We start from the raw sequence: 14,827 nt of genomic DNA, 5'->3' as shown, positions 1-14,827 counted from the left end.
GTAAATTAATGCTTGATTTACATAGTACAAAATATAATTTAATATATATAAAAATATATTTATACTTAGAAATACAGTTGCCCGCGACTTCGTATGTACGGATTAAAAAACTTAGGTTTTTTTTTCTACGCATATATTAGATATTTCTAGTAAAAGTATGGTCAAAATTGGTCCAATCTAGTAAGAACTTTTAAGGAAAATGGATATAATTAAGTTATCGGTACAATAAAGTGAACTTTACACACTGTTTGATTCAGTAACTTTTTAAATCAATTATGAAGTACAGAGAAATGTACGATTGTCTATTTTAATTGCAGATTATAAAAATATTTATTGTGATAATTGTGTTGACATTTCTGAAGCTTTATTTTTTTTAGTAGAAAACAATTGTTTTTTTTTATCAAAACTTTTTATATATAAGAGTGACATGTAAAGATGTTTTTACAGTAATGTATTCCAAATTGAACGTGTACTTAAATCTTTGTACTTGAAAATATTTATTTTATATATTTTGACTTTGTAAAGCCTTGAGATGTGATATAAATGTTAATAATTTTATTTTGTTTGATTTTTTATTTGAATTTCTTTTTACGTATTTTTTTTCAATTACCGACGATTGTGTACGATGTTGTAAATTAAAAATATATATAGCAGTTTAATAATTTATTTGAAAATAGTAACGAAAACATAATAAAATGACTAAATTAATATTCAAACTTCCAATTAGTTACTTTAATGGATGTATTTATGATTACGGAAGAAAAATGTATAATAATATTTATGTATACAAAGATGTATTAATTATAAATATTGCAAAATAAAAGTGTTAATGTTGGCAAATAATAGTTTTTTTTTTCATATTATAGTTTGAGAATAGATGTTTCGGAAATAAAAAAAAATATTTTTGTCCATAACAAAAAATTACTATACTCTAGTACAAAACCACGAACACGAAACATTTAATTCTTAATCCAATATCTAACAATATTAAGTTTCCTAAGTGACAAAGATAATGAGGAGAAAAACTGAAAGCTGTAAGTAGGTTGCGCTAGTGTCAAGAGTGAGCTGTCATCTGTCAAAATATTTATACGTCATTCTAGATATTTAAAAGAAAATCATCATCAGCTCACTATACGTCCCCACCGAGGGGCTCGGAGCCTACCCTAAGTTAAGGGTGAAGTTAATTAAGATAAGTTAATCTTGTTAATAATAATTTGAGGGAATTCGCTATGACTACAGTTCACAAAGTACTTTTTTGTATATTAGGGCTACAATTACTCTTGATCGTGCCGACATCTAGAGAGCAAAATGCAGTTTTTCTCCCCATAAACACATTAACTGCCAAATATACACGAATCTTTTCATTTCACGCCAGCTATATTTCCGAACGATAATTATAAAACCTATAAAGAACGAACTATATTTTAATAGACCGACAAGGATATCTGACACGGATCGTATAATTCCAACTAAATTATGACAGCACACTAGCGCCCCTCTGTCTTTTTAAAAATGGTAACGAAAACCTTTTCTTAATATGGCTATCATGTTTTTTCTTTTATGCCATTTCTATGTAGGTTCCACATATTTTCTGACAGATTTAACCGCGATAGCAGCGCCCCTCTCAACGGGCCAGATATCTTTGTTTGACTATATGATTGAAATGTCAATAATGTGTGATGAATGAACGAAATGTCAAATGAATTGTCGCGAAATGTGCATGATCTTAAATGAAGAAATAATTTAAATAATTAACTTTTAAAATTAATCGAAGACTTTGATGGTCCTCTAAAGAGGAATGTTTGTCAAGCAGCACTTATTTTAACATGGATTAATATTTATAATTATAAGAAAACCACACAACGTCTTTTCCCGCCGGGCACTTTATCCATATTTCTAGAATAAATCATCTAGAACTGTATTTTTAAACTTCTTCATAGCCTGCTCTTCCATTTCTGCGATGGCTTGAATGATATCTTTTTTATTATTTTTCTTCAAAACATCTGCTGTTTTTAGATCTGTACACATTTTATCTGTATCTGTGCCTTTAATCTTTGACGATACTGATGTAGGTAAAGAATCATTTTTTATTTCATCTATGTTTTCATTTTTGACATTTATAGATTGTTCATCAAGAATGCTTTCAGAATGTAAATCATTCTCATTCTCTACAACATCATTCAATGCGTTAGTAAAGCTCAAATTTTCTGTATCCGTTGAATTACTTTCGTTTAGAAAATCATATTCCTCACATTGAACTGGTTCTTTTTGTTTTATAAAATTTTCAACATCTAATCCATCGCCACCAAATTTACTTGTTTCATACATATTATCATTTATTTTGCAATTTTGTTTAGAATTTGTGACTTTATTTGAGTCAATATTAGGTTCAAAATGTGTTTGATTTGTTTGAAAAGTATCAAGACCATTAGAAGTATTAAAATTATCAAGATAATTATTTCCGTCAGTGGCAGAATCTGATTCTATTGTCTTTTTAGAACGTTTTATTTTTGTGCCAGTAGCGTCTTTATTTTTTCTCGAAACTTTTATTTTAGGTGATATTTTCTCTTGTATTAACTGAAATTTAATTTAGATTATTCTCACAAGAATTTAACACATTCAATGCTACTATGAATTATGAGTATTAAAGAGAACTGGTAGTATGGAATGTTTTAAACAAGAGCTTTTATTTTAAACTACCTGTCGTTCACATGAAATTAAAAAAAAACTTAATAGTAGACTATGTGTTCTTCCAGACTATGTTCAACATCTGTAGAAAATTTTATCAAGATCAGTTCAGCTGTTATGGAGATACTTTCAAACAAACATCCATCCATCTAAACATTCGCATTTATAATATATTAAGATTACCTCTGGTTTCTTTGAAGGTGTAAAATCATCCTTTATAATAACAATGTCTTCTAGAAATGAATTCAAAAGTTTTGCCCGAGCCAGCGGCAGACCTTCCACATCCGATATTGAATCAATATATTTGTTTATGTCAAACTTTTTCTCAGAATACAACCAGCAATAGATTGAATTGAACATTTCCACATCTTTCTGAAATAATAGATTGATTCTATGTTAAATTATAAAAATCACAATTAAAAAAAATGCACATGAAAGTCAGATTTGTTTAGTGCAAACCTATCTGGTTTAGTCTATTGCAGTCTTTCCCAAAGTGGGCGAAAACGCCCCCTTGTGGGTGCTGCAGGTCTCAAGTTGCGGGTTATAGTAAAAGTTTCGTTTAGAATTCTCCGTTAATATACATATATAGGTCACAATAATTAATTAATTTAATTTGAAATTATAGTGGTTTTTAAATATGTTAAAATATGGGGGCGCTAAAAAAATATTTATTTTCAAAGTGGGGAGTAGACAAAATAAGTTTGGGAACCACTGGTCTATTGTTTTGGAAATTTCTTTTGATAATCATTCAAAAAATGGGTACTAATCTGTATTAATATATAAAAGAGAATTGATTGTACAGTTTTCTTGTCTAACCATTGGTTAAAATACCTGTGCAAAACTGTATGTTTTATACAAGGACTATGGTCTAAGAAACCAACAATAAGTGAACTTGCAGGATCAGTTCCCACTGAGTGTTTAAAACGAAAAACTAATACTATAAATGATATAAAATACATACCCTCATGTCAATAGTAGTCAACCAGATTTTAAAAGTGGCCTTTATAGGTGTCTTCATAAGTTGCTTAAGTACAAAGTCACTCTTTACTACCACAACTCCCCAATCTCTGCGGGAATAAGGTGCTTCCAAGTGTGTGCCTTTTTTAAGAAATATTGTTTTTTTAACATACACATTGCTAGAGTCAACCACTATATCATCTGAAAATAAATAAAATATGAGGATCTATTAAATTTTAGCAAAAAAAAGAAGTAGAAATAACCCAAAGTTTTATGTAAATAAGCAATTGGGAAGACCCAACAGAGCTGTGCGCTAGTACAAAATAAAGTTAAACATTTATATATTTAACAAGAGTACAGAAGTAACATTTTGAAAGGGCTATATAAAAAAAAGGGTTATTAATCTTTGGTCTAGATACATATATATAAATTGTTTATGAGAAATTATATCTTTGTTCATGAGATCATGAGAAATAAATCAACCATGGGTTGAATTATATTTTATTTCTGATTAAGACCTTGTTATTATACTACAAGTAAACATTATTCTAGTAGAAATCTGAGTTATCTGATTCATAATTAAGTTTATTCACTATTACAACACAACCACATCCATAATCCGGAGGGGTAGAGACCACAGACCTGCATTTAGCATGCTTCATGCCTCTCGCTTCCACATTCATACATGCATATGCAGTTTTGGGTACTGGCAGTGTTGGGTATTTACTATTCCTTTGCAAATAATAAAAAAAACCATGAAGCGCAGTTACATATGGCTGCTATAGTGGCCATACATGTCTTTCACTTCTTCCACATGGAAGACAGATCCAGACAAATGAAAATCTGTAATTTTTACCTACTTTTGAGGTACATTATGTTAGAAATTACATTTTAACATACCTTCAGTATATTTCGTCCATTTTATAAGAGTTTGTTTCCAATTGTTTACTTTATTTTCATCTTCACACAATATTAACACTGGATTCGTAAGTAATTCTCGAATTGCATCCAAGAAAAAAGAAAGTTGTATTGATTTTCCGTAACCATCCGGATTGTTTAGTATAACACCAGGCTTTTTCTGCAAGTAATTAAAAAAATTACAAAAATAGAAAATTCTAGTTGATTTTAGAAAAATAAGAAAACAATTTTAGAGTATTCTGTATTCCAACAATGTCCTGTAACTATTCATGTCAAAATCTACTGGTTTAAATTAGCTAAATAACAGTAGTACTATAAACAGTAAGTTATTATAAAGATTATGTATTATTACCTTTATATATTGCCGGTACAAAGATCTAATGCCTTCAATCTGGTGCTGAGCGAGATCACAAGTGTCTACATACACCTCTCTCTGTCCTCTATCAAGATATAGTCGTTCTTTCACAGGTTTCTTTATATCAGTCATTTTAAAGCCTAAATGAACTTAATGTCTAAAACAATATAGTTCAATATTTAATACAATACTTTGTCAAAGGCCATGAAAAATTAGAAATATATGAAATTGTGCTTTAAATTGCAGTATGGGTGTGATTAAAAATTGCTACCTTTTTTCATGCATAGAATTGGAAACAATCAGACTTGTTTAATGGTTGCTAATAGAGTCTATTATAGCATAGATTTCTCTAATATACACTAAGGGATAACTGTGTGTAGCAGTTAGTCATTCCCTATTATTAAACACAGTTTAGTTAGTATTTTACAGTAGATTTATATAGAAATATATGTGGCATAAACTATTTCACATTATTTAAATACTTACGTTACTTACGTCACTGGCTTGTATTGTTAAAAAAAAATTATAAAGACGAGTTTCTATTCAGTTGACATAAAATAGACAATGTCATGATTAAAATATACAGCATTTCGAGATAGAAAAGCGCCAAAAACACAGGAACACTCGTTTTATGTACTTCTAAGTCTTCAAACTCCTGCATGATGTGTTTATTACGATATACATGATCCCAAAACATGGATAACGTTTTAAACTCTTATTTCTCAATTAAACACAATAATGTTATGTTTTCTCAATATTACTTATCTATAATACACATTTTTAAAGTATTTAATACACAACGAATCAAAATCCCAATAGTTCTTTGAACGTAAAAAGAAATAAAATAAAACTAACACCTTTATGTTTTGCGGATGATTATGTCAAGAATTTTTTCACTGTATATTTATTATATTTACACAGTATGTTTCCTTTATCTTCTTAATTTTGTAAGTTATCGTATTTAACTACTCTTAACACTCTTATTTTCTATAAATGATTCAAGAATTTTACATTTATTTATCTCGTATTCGTGTTTCGCAGTTGGTGCTTGTCAACAACTTGTCAAAGTCATTTGCCAGTATCTTCGGGACCTTGCCTAAAGGGACTCCTTTTATTAACATATTTTAGTTAATTATTCGGTTTTTTATTTTTTATTTTATTTTATATCATAGATTTAAGAGTTTATGTATTATAAGTATATATATGTATAAGGATGTAAATAATTAATAAAAATGATTGACTTTGTCAACAGATGTCAAAAGTAAAAAGATTTTGTTTCACGAGTCTCTTATTTTATATACACTTTGGTTTTATTATTAAACTAGTTATCGCCCGCGACTCCGTCCGCAAAGAAATAAAAAAGATAAATTTCTAGCCTTCCTTCTTCCAGACTATGGTCAATGAGTGTAAAATTTCATCGAGATCCGTTCAGCGGTTCTGGAGATACCTTCAAACATTCATCCAAACATTATCGTATTATCCGTGTATAAGTTGAATCGGTCAGTATTAGTTGGTATCTTTTAGTGATATTATTTTGTCAAGAATTGCTACTTTGAAATGGGGTTGAGGAAGGCGTGATTAAAAAACAGTCAGCTTAAAAATAGAATGTATATTGGCAGTTTGACTCCATTATAAAATGCGTATAAAAATTGTAAAACAAATAACACTTTCCCTTAGATGTCTTATTCAACATTTTAAATGTATATTTTCTTATTCGTTCTTGAAGTTAGGAGATCTCTTGTCCACAAATGCTGTCATACCTTCTTTGCGGTCCGCCTGTAAACAATAGAAAACAAAACTTTATTCAATGACTTTGTTTTTTTTATGATATATATTTTTGTTATGATATATTCTCATAAAATAGCTTCAATTTTATTTTATTTATTTTGCTAAGCTACTTCAATTAAAATACATACTTTTAGAAAATACCTATAAAAAACCTAAACAAACAACCACAGTAGGTTTTAAGGAACACAGTTAATATTTTGAATTTGGAACGAAAAATATGTTTTTTTTTGTCATACTTTTTTAAAAATTTTATGACCTGGTAACATAGACCTTTAGGTTTTTTGACATACCGTAGCAAAAGTGCCATAGAATATGGATTTCTCAAAGAGTAGTCCAGATTTGAGAGTGGTCTCATATGCTTGGTTGACGGACTGCTTGGCCATCTTGACGATGAGCGGGGAGTGTGTGCCAATCCTCTCCGCCAGTTTGATAGTTTCCTCTAGCAGTTTCTCAACTGGGAAAACTTTGCTGACCAGACCTGGATATAAAACAATTAACTACATTTTATGTAAAGTTATTTGCATGACTATTCTAAACACAGTTCCTTAATCTACATATTGCACATTTTATTGTGGGTTTGCCATAGACACTCTTGTATTAAATTATTTAAACCCTCCCTTGTCTATGAAAAAGCAGAGACAATATATTTTTCTAAATATTACAGCAATAGAATTTGGCAGTTACTGTTTATTCTTACCCATCTTCTCCGCTTCTTGCGCGTCAATGAAGTTGCCTGTGAGAACGATCTCCATAGCCTTGGATTTGCCGACATATCGCGGCAGGCGCTGGGTGCCGCCCGCGCCGGGGATCGTGCCGATGTTGATCTCTGGTTGACCGAACTTGGCCTTCTCGCCCGCGTAGATTATGTCGCATAACATTGCGAGCTCACAACCGCCACCTAGCTGTAATATCGACACGATTGAAATATTATACACTTTATTACATGTATAATTGTAATGACCTTGAACTATAAGTGTATATTGTATACTAACAGCGAATCCATTAACAGCAGCAATGACAGGCTTGCCGCAGTTAGAGATGTCCTCCCACTCCTTGAGGAAGCCTTCCTTAGTGTTGGAGCTGTATGTATTGTTCTGCATCTCTTTAATATCCGCACCCGCAGCAAACGCCTTCTCGTTACCTTTAATTACATTAGTTAATTTAACCTTTAATTTTGCTGCTGCACTGCTTTATATTCATACTATATGAAATATTTAATCTTTCTTTCAATAAATAATTTAAGATTTTTTTAATATCATAAGTTGGCAAATTGAGTGAGCGGCCACCAGAAATTTCTGAAATACCAAAGTGACTATTGTCCATAGACATCGCCAATGGCAGATGTGTTGCCTGCCTTTATTCGACGGAGGAGGAAATGTATAGAAAGAAAATATTTTCCCTTCCTATGCCTTCCTATGCATCCTTCCATCAAAATCCACTTCCCATCTTTTCCTTATAAGAAAAGGGTCTTATAAGGTCACCGAAAGCGGACCTTAAAGAGGTCTTCTGTGATCGTGGTATTGCACTGGGCGTACCGGCTCAGCCACTGTTAAAATTTAAAAACAAACCAGTAATAATTATGGCGGCGATGCTCTGGTCAGCATCAAAATCGGTGACAGCTTTCCCCAGCTCCACGAAAAGCGGTTTGCATAGTGCGTTCAAAGCTTTAGGTCTATTCAACTGGATAAGACCTACATTCTTCTTAGTTCCCACCACATCTATCTTGATGTTTTCATACTGTGGTGCTGCAGAAAATATACAGTAAAAAATAAATGTAAAGATAAAGCTTCATTTTACCTTTAAGCAAGTTAAACAATATTAATTTTTGAGTTTTATTAGTTAGTCTACTATTTGTAAAAAAATTATATAATATACAGATATTAGAAAAGTACATAGATATATTTTTATAATTAGGCAGTGCCCTATTTACAGCCTATGTGTGTACTTTGGGTTTTTCTATCAGCATTATAAAAGTCAACTCAAATGATAAAACATTTTTAAAGTATTTTATCTTGTACAAATAATGCTTTTAATTACGAATGGGCTAAATGATTTGACTAATATATTGTCTTTAGATACAGTTACCTTTAAAGATGACTCTTTTAAGTTTATATGAATTTGTACGAAAAGTTATAAAAAGTAGAGCTCATAATTTTGATAGTGTGGGTCTTAGCTAGTTTTTAATTTGTTATAATCTTACCTAGTAACAATAAATCTTTGGATGACATTGCGAATATTTAAATTATATAATAGTTTTAAACTCAAATTTGTTTTAATATATAAATTGTAGGCAATTTTATTTTCAGTCATGAATCCCTTATCAATTTATTTTTTGATTAAAAAAAAACTTGATAACTTTGGTGAATTTTAAATAGATGATATAAGTTACTTGTTCATTTGAATTAATATTCTTGAATAGTTAAAAAATATGTAATGTCTGATAATTATTCCAGACTAGCTATTGCCAGCAACTTTATCAGTGCAGAATTAAAAAAAAACTATGTTACACACAAGGATATGATGATTATTAACTTCAATTATCTCTCTCTCTCTCTCTTAAGGTGCCTTTCCATTTAATGGAGGTTGGCTGTCAACTCATTGATTTTTGCTGGTTTTGTGCCAAGCGAAATAAATATCCGAAAAAAATCCATGCTGGTAATATTCATCCATTCCTTGTCGCAACCATGATTTCTTTCTTCTTTCAATTATTTACTTTTTAAATAATTGTAGATTGAACAATTCTCCTCTCCCTAAATGTTAATCAAAACCTCAAAGTCAGCATTTTTAGTGATAAATGAGTGAAATGTTTGTAACTGTTGAGATAAGAGATAAGGCATTATGTTTGAAGAAGTCAAGGTTGATAAATATCTTTATTAATTCTATTATTACATAATACTATCAAAAAAAGGTAATTGATTACAAACTATTTTGTTTTCAACATAAAAAGCAATTTTATTTCCCACAATACAGGCAACTAACAAAAAAAAACAAAATGATTTTTTTTCTTAAATGCCTAAACATGAATTACATGCCTAATATAATACCAATCAGACACATGTAAAATATTTTTGTCAGCTTTAACATTTTTTTAACAATAAGTAATTATCTTTTTAAATGATATTCAGTGAAAAAGATATTTTTTTTATGTTTTCATATAAAACAACACATGAATAAAACTTAGCATACAATATAAAAATATTTAATTCAATTATTACACATTCAAAGTTCTTTGAAGTTGACACTTTATATGGCAAAAAGTTGACCAAGTTACAAGTGATCAAACTTAAAGAATAAAAACTTATTGTTGCAAGAAGTGTGATATTTTATTATTACTAAAAGCTATAAGGATACCTTTTGTTAAAATTGTGTCAAGTATTTGTTTTGGTTAATTAAAATGCTTAGTATTAAATAATCGTTTTTTGTTACATGAGGCAAAAAGTAGATGGAAAACCAACCACGCTGCATGTCTGGTATGGTTAAGACTACTCTCAGCGAAAAACAAAAAAAAAACAAAATATAGAAATCAATAAAAACATTGGAACTTAATTTTTTAATGATTTTTGTCTCATATTGTCTTTAATAAGTTTAATAATTCTCAAAATTGGTTAAGTTATTAAAAAATTACAAACGTACCTGTGCTATAGAACTTAATAAAACCTGTATTTGAGAGAGTCGCAAACCGGCCGGTGTTAATAACATTTTTGCTTAAAATAACTCGAGATACAAGACCTACTGACGCCATTTGTATTTTTTTCTTAACTTTGAGAATACAAAAGTAAAAAGCTAGTAGTGTAAAAATACTAAAAAGTTACACCACTCAAGTTGTGAACTTTGATACAATGATGGAATTGATAAATGATAAGAGAAGGTGACAGTTTGATTCTAGCCAATTATCTGGTCAGGCGGGAGGAAGGGGGCACAACACACTTGGGCTCTACAGATAAATTAATAATTTTGTTTTCTATGGTCGATTTAGAAGGGCTTTTATTCTTTGACTGAATCGATAATCTGTTCTCATTGTCGTTAGCTGTCAGTGTCTAGTCAGTTATTTATTTGTTATTACGATTTGAAATAAAAATTAAATAGTTTATTTCGCAAAATAACTTGTTTGATATTTTTCTTAGTATTAAGTTATTTATAATAAATAGTAAGCTGAAAGTTACAATAATTGCATAATGGCTCACAGTAATATAAAATTCTTCATTCTGACCGGAGACCCTGGTTAGGTATTTACTTTTGATTAGAGATAGTATATCGTATAACTATTTAAATGTTTCTCCATAAGTGTTTTTACACATTTACCATTGTTGTAGGTGTTGGTAAAACAACATTAACAAAGAAAATTTTGGCTATACTTTCCGATAAGGGTATTAAAGTAGCCGGTTTTTATACGGAGGAAGTTAAAAATAATCGGGTGAGGGAGGGCTTCGACATAATATCTTTAGAAGGGAAGAGAGGCAGATTAGCTAGAGACCAGAGTCTTTTAAATGAACCAACGAAGTTTAAGGTTGGCAAGTATGGTGTTCTTGTGGAAGAATTTGAACAAATCGCTCTGCCATGTCTCGCAAAGGTAAATATGTGCATATACTTGTATGTCAGGATGAATTTAATACTTTTTAAATTATAATAATATACAATTAATGCAGTACCAATCAATTTTAGATGCCAGACAACCAGACATGCTTGATATTAGATGAAATAGGGAAAATGGAATTCTTTAGTACCTCCTTTAAATTAAAAATAAAAGAAATCTTTAGTCCCACATCAAACAATGTAGTCTTGGCAACTATACCTATAAGGAAAAGTGATGCAATCATTGAGTCTATAAGAAATAATAGTAAATCAAAAATATGGGTGGTAAGTTTACTTTATGCTAATATTGCTTTGTATCTCTAATGCTATCTTTTAAATTACATCTATAGGTTTCTTCTTTATAATGTATTAAAAACACTGAACTCTATATATGGACAGGCTATACATCATATTGTGTGCCTATTCAATATTTGCCATTTTAGGCTTCATGGTAGTGATGAGGAGTGAAAATAACAATAGAGATAGAATTAATTGTTAATATTTAAAGGTGGTTTTAAGTTGGTAAGCAAAAGTTTTAATTTCTAAGATACATGTCCATACCTTTAGAGGTCAGTGGTTTAAAATAAGAATGCATGATTTTGGATTCAAGGTCATTGTCATTTCTCCTCATTAGTTCCTTTACTATTATAGGAATTATTTACTTTTTCAGGTTACCAGAGAAAACAGGAATACAATACATGATGATATTTTAAATGAAATGCAAAAAGTCTTTAATTACTAAATAATATTTTATTCAAAACAAAACTCTTATGCAATCTTTTAATTCAACAACAGTTTTAGTTATAATCTAACAATATTGCTTAAACACAAAGTATGATAAGATTATAGCCTCAGAATAGTTTTTTATATGAATTAGCGACATGTTTAAGTAAAAAAAAAATTCTCACTAAATTTAAATTTGATATTCCAAAATATTAATTGAAAATTATTTAACATCTATTAAAGTTTTTTTATTATGTCATGTCATGCATTTTGTATGCTGTATTTTTGACAGTTTCTTAAGTTTGTCATTGCACACTATTCCAAAAAAAAAACCTATGTTATTGATGAACATACATCAAGAATTTAATTTGTACTTTAAGTTTAAATTATAGGAAGACCTAATAGGAAAACCTTTATCTCTGTGTTTTTAAAGAGCAAGATTTTTGTATGAATTTTTCAGTACTGAAAATCGTATATTGACTAATTTTACATCCAAGTTGACCATTGGTCAGCTATCATCACCGGAGAAGTCATCAAACTGTCCGTCAGATTCATATTGTATTGGAGGGTTGATAGATTTTTCATAATTTACCCGATCAGCTACTGGTACAGCATGCAAATCTATTGGACAAAAGTTGCCTTCCTCCATCTTTTGTTTTATGAAATACAGCCAACGTGATTGCAGTGGTTGAACATTATTATTATTGACATAGCATGGAACCCAATAATCGTCAGAATCCCAGTCTTCCACAGAGCTTGGTGGGCGGTTTTCTTTCTCCATATCAACTGAAAAGACCAAATTAATAATGAACTACAGCTTTTAGTGATAATATAGGACTTAATGTAAAGATTTTTAAAATGTATTATCAATTGCTTTCTACAATGTAAACATATTACAATATTAGTTGTTGCCCACCACTCCGTGCGCGGGTTTAAAAAAATTAGTAGCCTATGTGTTCTTCCAGACTATGTTCTATGATGCCATATTCATTCCGATATGTTGTGTTGTTGTGTAGATATATTCTTCATCCAAACATTTCTATTTATAATATTAGTTAGAAGTAAAATGTTTAAATTCGTCCCCCATATGTATATTTCACATTTTTATAGATAAAATAAATGTAAATTTAGTTTACTTACTATTATCATCATGAACATAGAAATCATCATCTTCTAATGATGATGATGAGTATACACTTTCTGGTTTAACATTTTCCTGTTTTCTGAAATTGAATTTATAAAGTGAAAAAAATGGACATTTTCATAGAGAAAAATGCTAGGCTGGTTTAAAAAAAGGCTTATTATTGTTGTGTGCATAGTACTAGCTATTAGTACAATAGATTGTTTATATGTGTGAAAATTTTCTCTTAAGCATCTATATAGACTTGCCGAAGTATTAAAATCATTGTATTTAAAATATTCCAATACAAATTAAGATTTACCTGCCATCCCATCTTCCTACAATATTAAGTCTCAATTTTTCTTTTTTACTTAAATAATCTTTATCACTTGGTTCATCTACAAAGTTTTCTGCTATATCTATTTCTTCAATACAACTTAAATCTATCAGTTGGCATAGATAGTTATCATACAAATCTAATTTCTTAAGATAAGGTAAAGTATGTATGTTAGGGAGTGTGCATAATTCATTGCCGTCTAGGCACAATGTTTTAAGTTTCGTTAATTTGATAAAATTATTAGGTAAATATAGAATATGATTGCATGACAATATGCATACTTCTAAGTGTGCCAAGTTACAGAATTCATCAGGAATACTAATAAGTTCATTTTGACTTAGATTAATCTCTATCAAGTTTTTATAAATATCTATATTAGATTTAATATCAGATATATGGGTGTAACTTAAGTCTAATATTTCTATATCACAGCATTCATTCAGACCATCACAAGGTATGTTGTTAATAGCATTAGCTGCAACATAGCTAATATTATTGTCACCTAGTTTAATATATTTTGCTTTTGGAAATGTTCTTAGAAGGCTTAGAAAATTATTTAATTTACAATTATATATCTTAATATCTTTTATAGATGTTTTAAATTGTATTAATTCTTCAAAGTAGCCGCATTTAAAACTATTAGTCAGACCATAATTTGAACTTATGTTTAATTTAGATAGTTTTTTTGGTAAATCAAACCATATCCATGCTGGTGGGCCTTGAAGATCATTGTTACATATATTTATATATTCTATGGTATGACAGAAACTTGGTGTGTCATCGAAATATTTGATTGCATTATAGGATATATCCAGAACAATTATATTTTTAAGTTTTTTGACTGCTTCGGGTACATTTTCAAGTTTGTTGTGCGAAAGATTCAATTCTTTCAAAAAAGGCGGTAACTTCATATGTTCGTCGAAATTTGCAATATTTTTGTGGCTCAAGTCCAGTATAGTTATGTTGTCTTTTATAATACCATTTTTAAGCACATTTGGCTTATAATTCGGCTTATCGTCGGTCTTTTCCATTTGCTTTATATCACTAACCTATATAATGGCAAATTTTTTTTAACATTTTCTTTTAATTATAGCTAAAGTAAACAATATAATAAACAACAACAGTATGATTAATTATACTCCAACTAATTAAATTAATCTATAAAACAAAATAAAGATTTTTTAAATTACGGCACGATTCTGACATTGACTTTGACATCTAAAAGGAAAAAAAAGTCAAGAACAAAGAACAAACAAGACAATATTGAGTGTTGCCATTTTTGTTAAAACAAGACCACTAAAACTTACTTAAAACCAGTATGACTTATGGTCCTACAAGAAGCTAGCTTATCTCTTTCCTAAGTTCCGGC

At 29.7% G+C, this 14,827-nt stretch overlaps 4 protein-coding genes across 5 annotated transcripts; 1 reads left to right on the top strand and 3 right to left on the bottom strand.

The window, feature by feature from the left end:
* Positions 1-873: 873 nt before the first annotated feature.
* LOC106119039 (uncharacterized) lies at positions 874-5,987 on the bottom strand. 2 transcript variants are annotated; one of them, XM_013313874.1, is made up of 7 exons: positions 5,774-5,987; positions 5,405-5,683; positions 4,916-5,075; positions 4,546-4,723; positions 3,650-3,846; positions 2,872-3,060; positions 874-2,577 (listed from the first exon to the last, which is right to left on the bottom strand). In XM_013313874.1, exons 3-7 carry the CDS (start codon positions 5,048-5,050, stop codon positions 1,897-1,899), a joined length of 1,380 nt encoding a protein of 459 aa, XP_013169328.1. In that variant the 5' UTR covers positions 5,051-5,075; positions 5,405-5,683; positions 5,774-5,987; the 3' UTR covers positions 874-1,896. The 2 variants fall into 2 exon arrangements, with proteins under 2 accessions (XP_013169328.1, XP_013169329.1); XM_013313875.1 differs by lacking the exon at positions 5,405-5,683 and having other exon boundaries at positions 5,776-5,987.
* A 565-nt stretch (positions 5,988-6,552) lies between these two features.
* Positions 6,553-10,512, bottom strand: Echs1 (Enoyl-CoA hydratase, short chain 1). The gene is given in 6 exon segments (NM_001311850.1): positions 6,553-6,694; positions 6,997-7,184; positions 7,404-7,608; positions 7,699-7,847; positions 8,275-8,451; positions 10,340-10,512. Coding segments are annotated over 6 exon segments (894 nt in total). The 5' UTR covers positions 10,449-10,512; the 3' UTR covers positions 6,553-6,628.
* A 275-nt stretch (positions 10,513-10,787) lies between these two features.
* Positions 10,788-12,128, top strand: LOC106119183 (cancer-related nucleoside-triphosphatase homolog). Its single transcript, XM_013314087.1, has 4 exons — positions 10,788-10,927; positions 11,020-11,276; positions 11,369-11,563; positions 11,949-12,128. Exons 1-4 carry the CDS (start codon positions 10,882-10,884, stop codon positions 12,018-12,020), a joined length of 570 nt encoding a protein of 189 aa, XP_013169541.1. The 5' UTR covers positions 10,788-10,881; the 3' UTR covers positions 12,021-12,128.
* Positions 12,129-12,209: 81 nt separating this feature from the next.
* LOC106119182 (leucine-rich repeat protein SHOC-2) lies at positions 12,210-14,821 on the bottom strand. Its single transcript, XM_013314086.1, has 3 exons — positions 13,444-14,821; positions 13,142-13,224; positions 12,210-12,787 (listed from the first exon to the last, which is right to left on the bottom strand). Exons 1-3 carry the CDS (start codon positions 14,487-14,489, stop codon positions 12,510-12,512), a joined length of 1,407 nt encoding a protein of 468 aa, XP_013169540.1. The 5' UTR covers positions 14,490-14,821; the 3' UTR covers positions 12,210-12,509.
* Between the last annotated feature and the right edge of the window lie 6 nt (positions 14,822-14,827).

The sequence above is a fragment of the Papilio xuthus genome, unplaced genomic scaffold, assembly GCF_000836235.2.
Source record: "Papilio xuthus unplaced genomic scaffold, Pxut_1.1 DF827542.1, whole genome shotgun sequence".
Lineage (NCBI taxonomy): Eukaryota > Metazoa > Arthropoda > Insecta > Lepidoptera > Papilionidae > Papilio > Papilio xuthus.
Note: the sequence above shows the minus strand (reverse complement) of the source record. Positions and strands in the feature narration are given on the sequence as shown.

What these genes read in the sequence shown, in the direction of transcription:
- LOC106119039 (XM_013313874.1), bottom strand. Translation starts at nt 5,050, where the DNA reads ATGACTGATATAAAGAAACCTGTGAAAGAACGACTATATCTTGATAGA. An exon ending in TGTACCGGCAATATATAAAG is followed by an intron (nt 4,724 to 4,915) that starts GTAATAATACAT and finishes AATTACTTGCAG; the next exon opens with AAAAAGCCTGGTGTTATACT. An exon ending in CACCTTCAAAGAAACCAGAG is followed by an intron (nt 2,578 to 2,871) that starts GTAATCTTAATA and finishes ATTAAATTTCAG; the next exon opens with TTAATACAAGAGAAAATATC.
- LOC106119182 (XM_013314086.1), bottom strand. Translation starts at nt 14,489, where the DNA reads ATGGAAAAGACCGACGATAAGCCGAATTATAAGCCAAATGTGCTTAAA. An exon ending in GTAGGAAGATGGGATGGCAG is followed by an intron (nt 13,225 to 13,443) that starts GTAAATCTTAAT and finishes ATTCAATTTCAG; the next exon opens with AAAACAGGAAAATGTTAAAC. An exon ending in CTATGTTCATGATGATAATA is followed by an intron (nt 12,788 to 13,141) that starts GTAAGTAAACTA and finishes TGGTCTTTTCAG; the next exon opens with TTGATATGGAGAAAGAAAAC.
- LOC106119183 (XM_013314087.1), top strand. Translation starts at nt 10,882, where the DNA reads ATGGCTCACAGTAATATAAAATTCTTCATTCTGACCGGAGACCCTG. An exon ending in CATTCTGACCGGAGACCCTG is followed by an intron (nt 10,928 to 11,019) that starts GTTAGGTATTTA and finishes CCATTGTTGTAG; the next exon opens with GTGTTGGTAAAACAACATTA. An exon ending in GTAAATCAAAAATATGGGTG is followed by an intron (nt 11,564 to 11,948) that starts GTAAGTTTACTT and finishes TTACTTTTTCAG; the next exon opens with GTTACCAGAGAAAACAGGAA.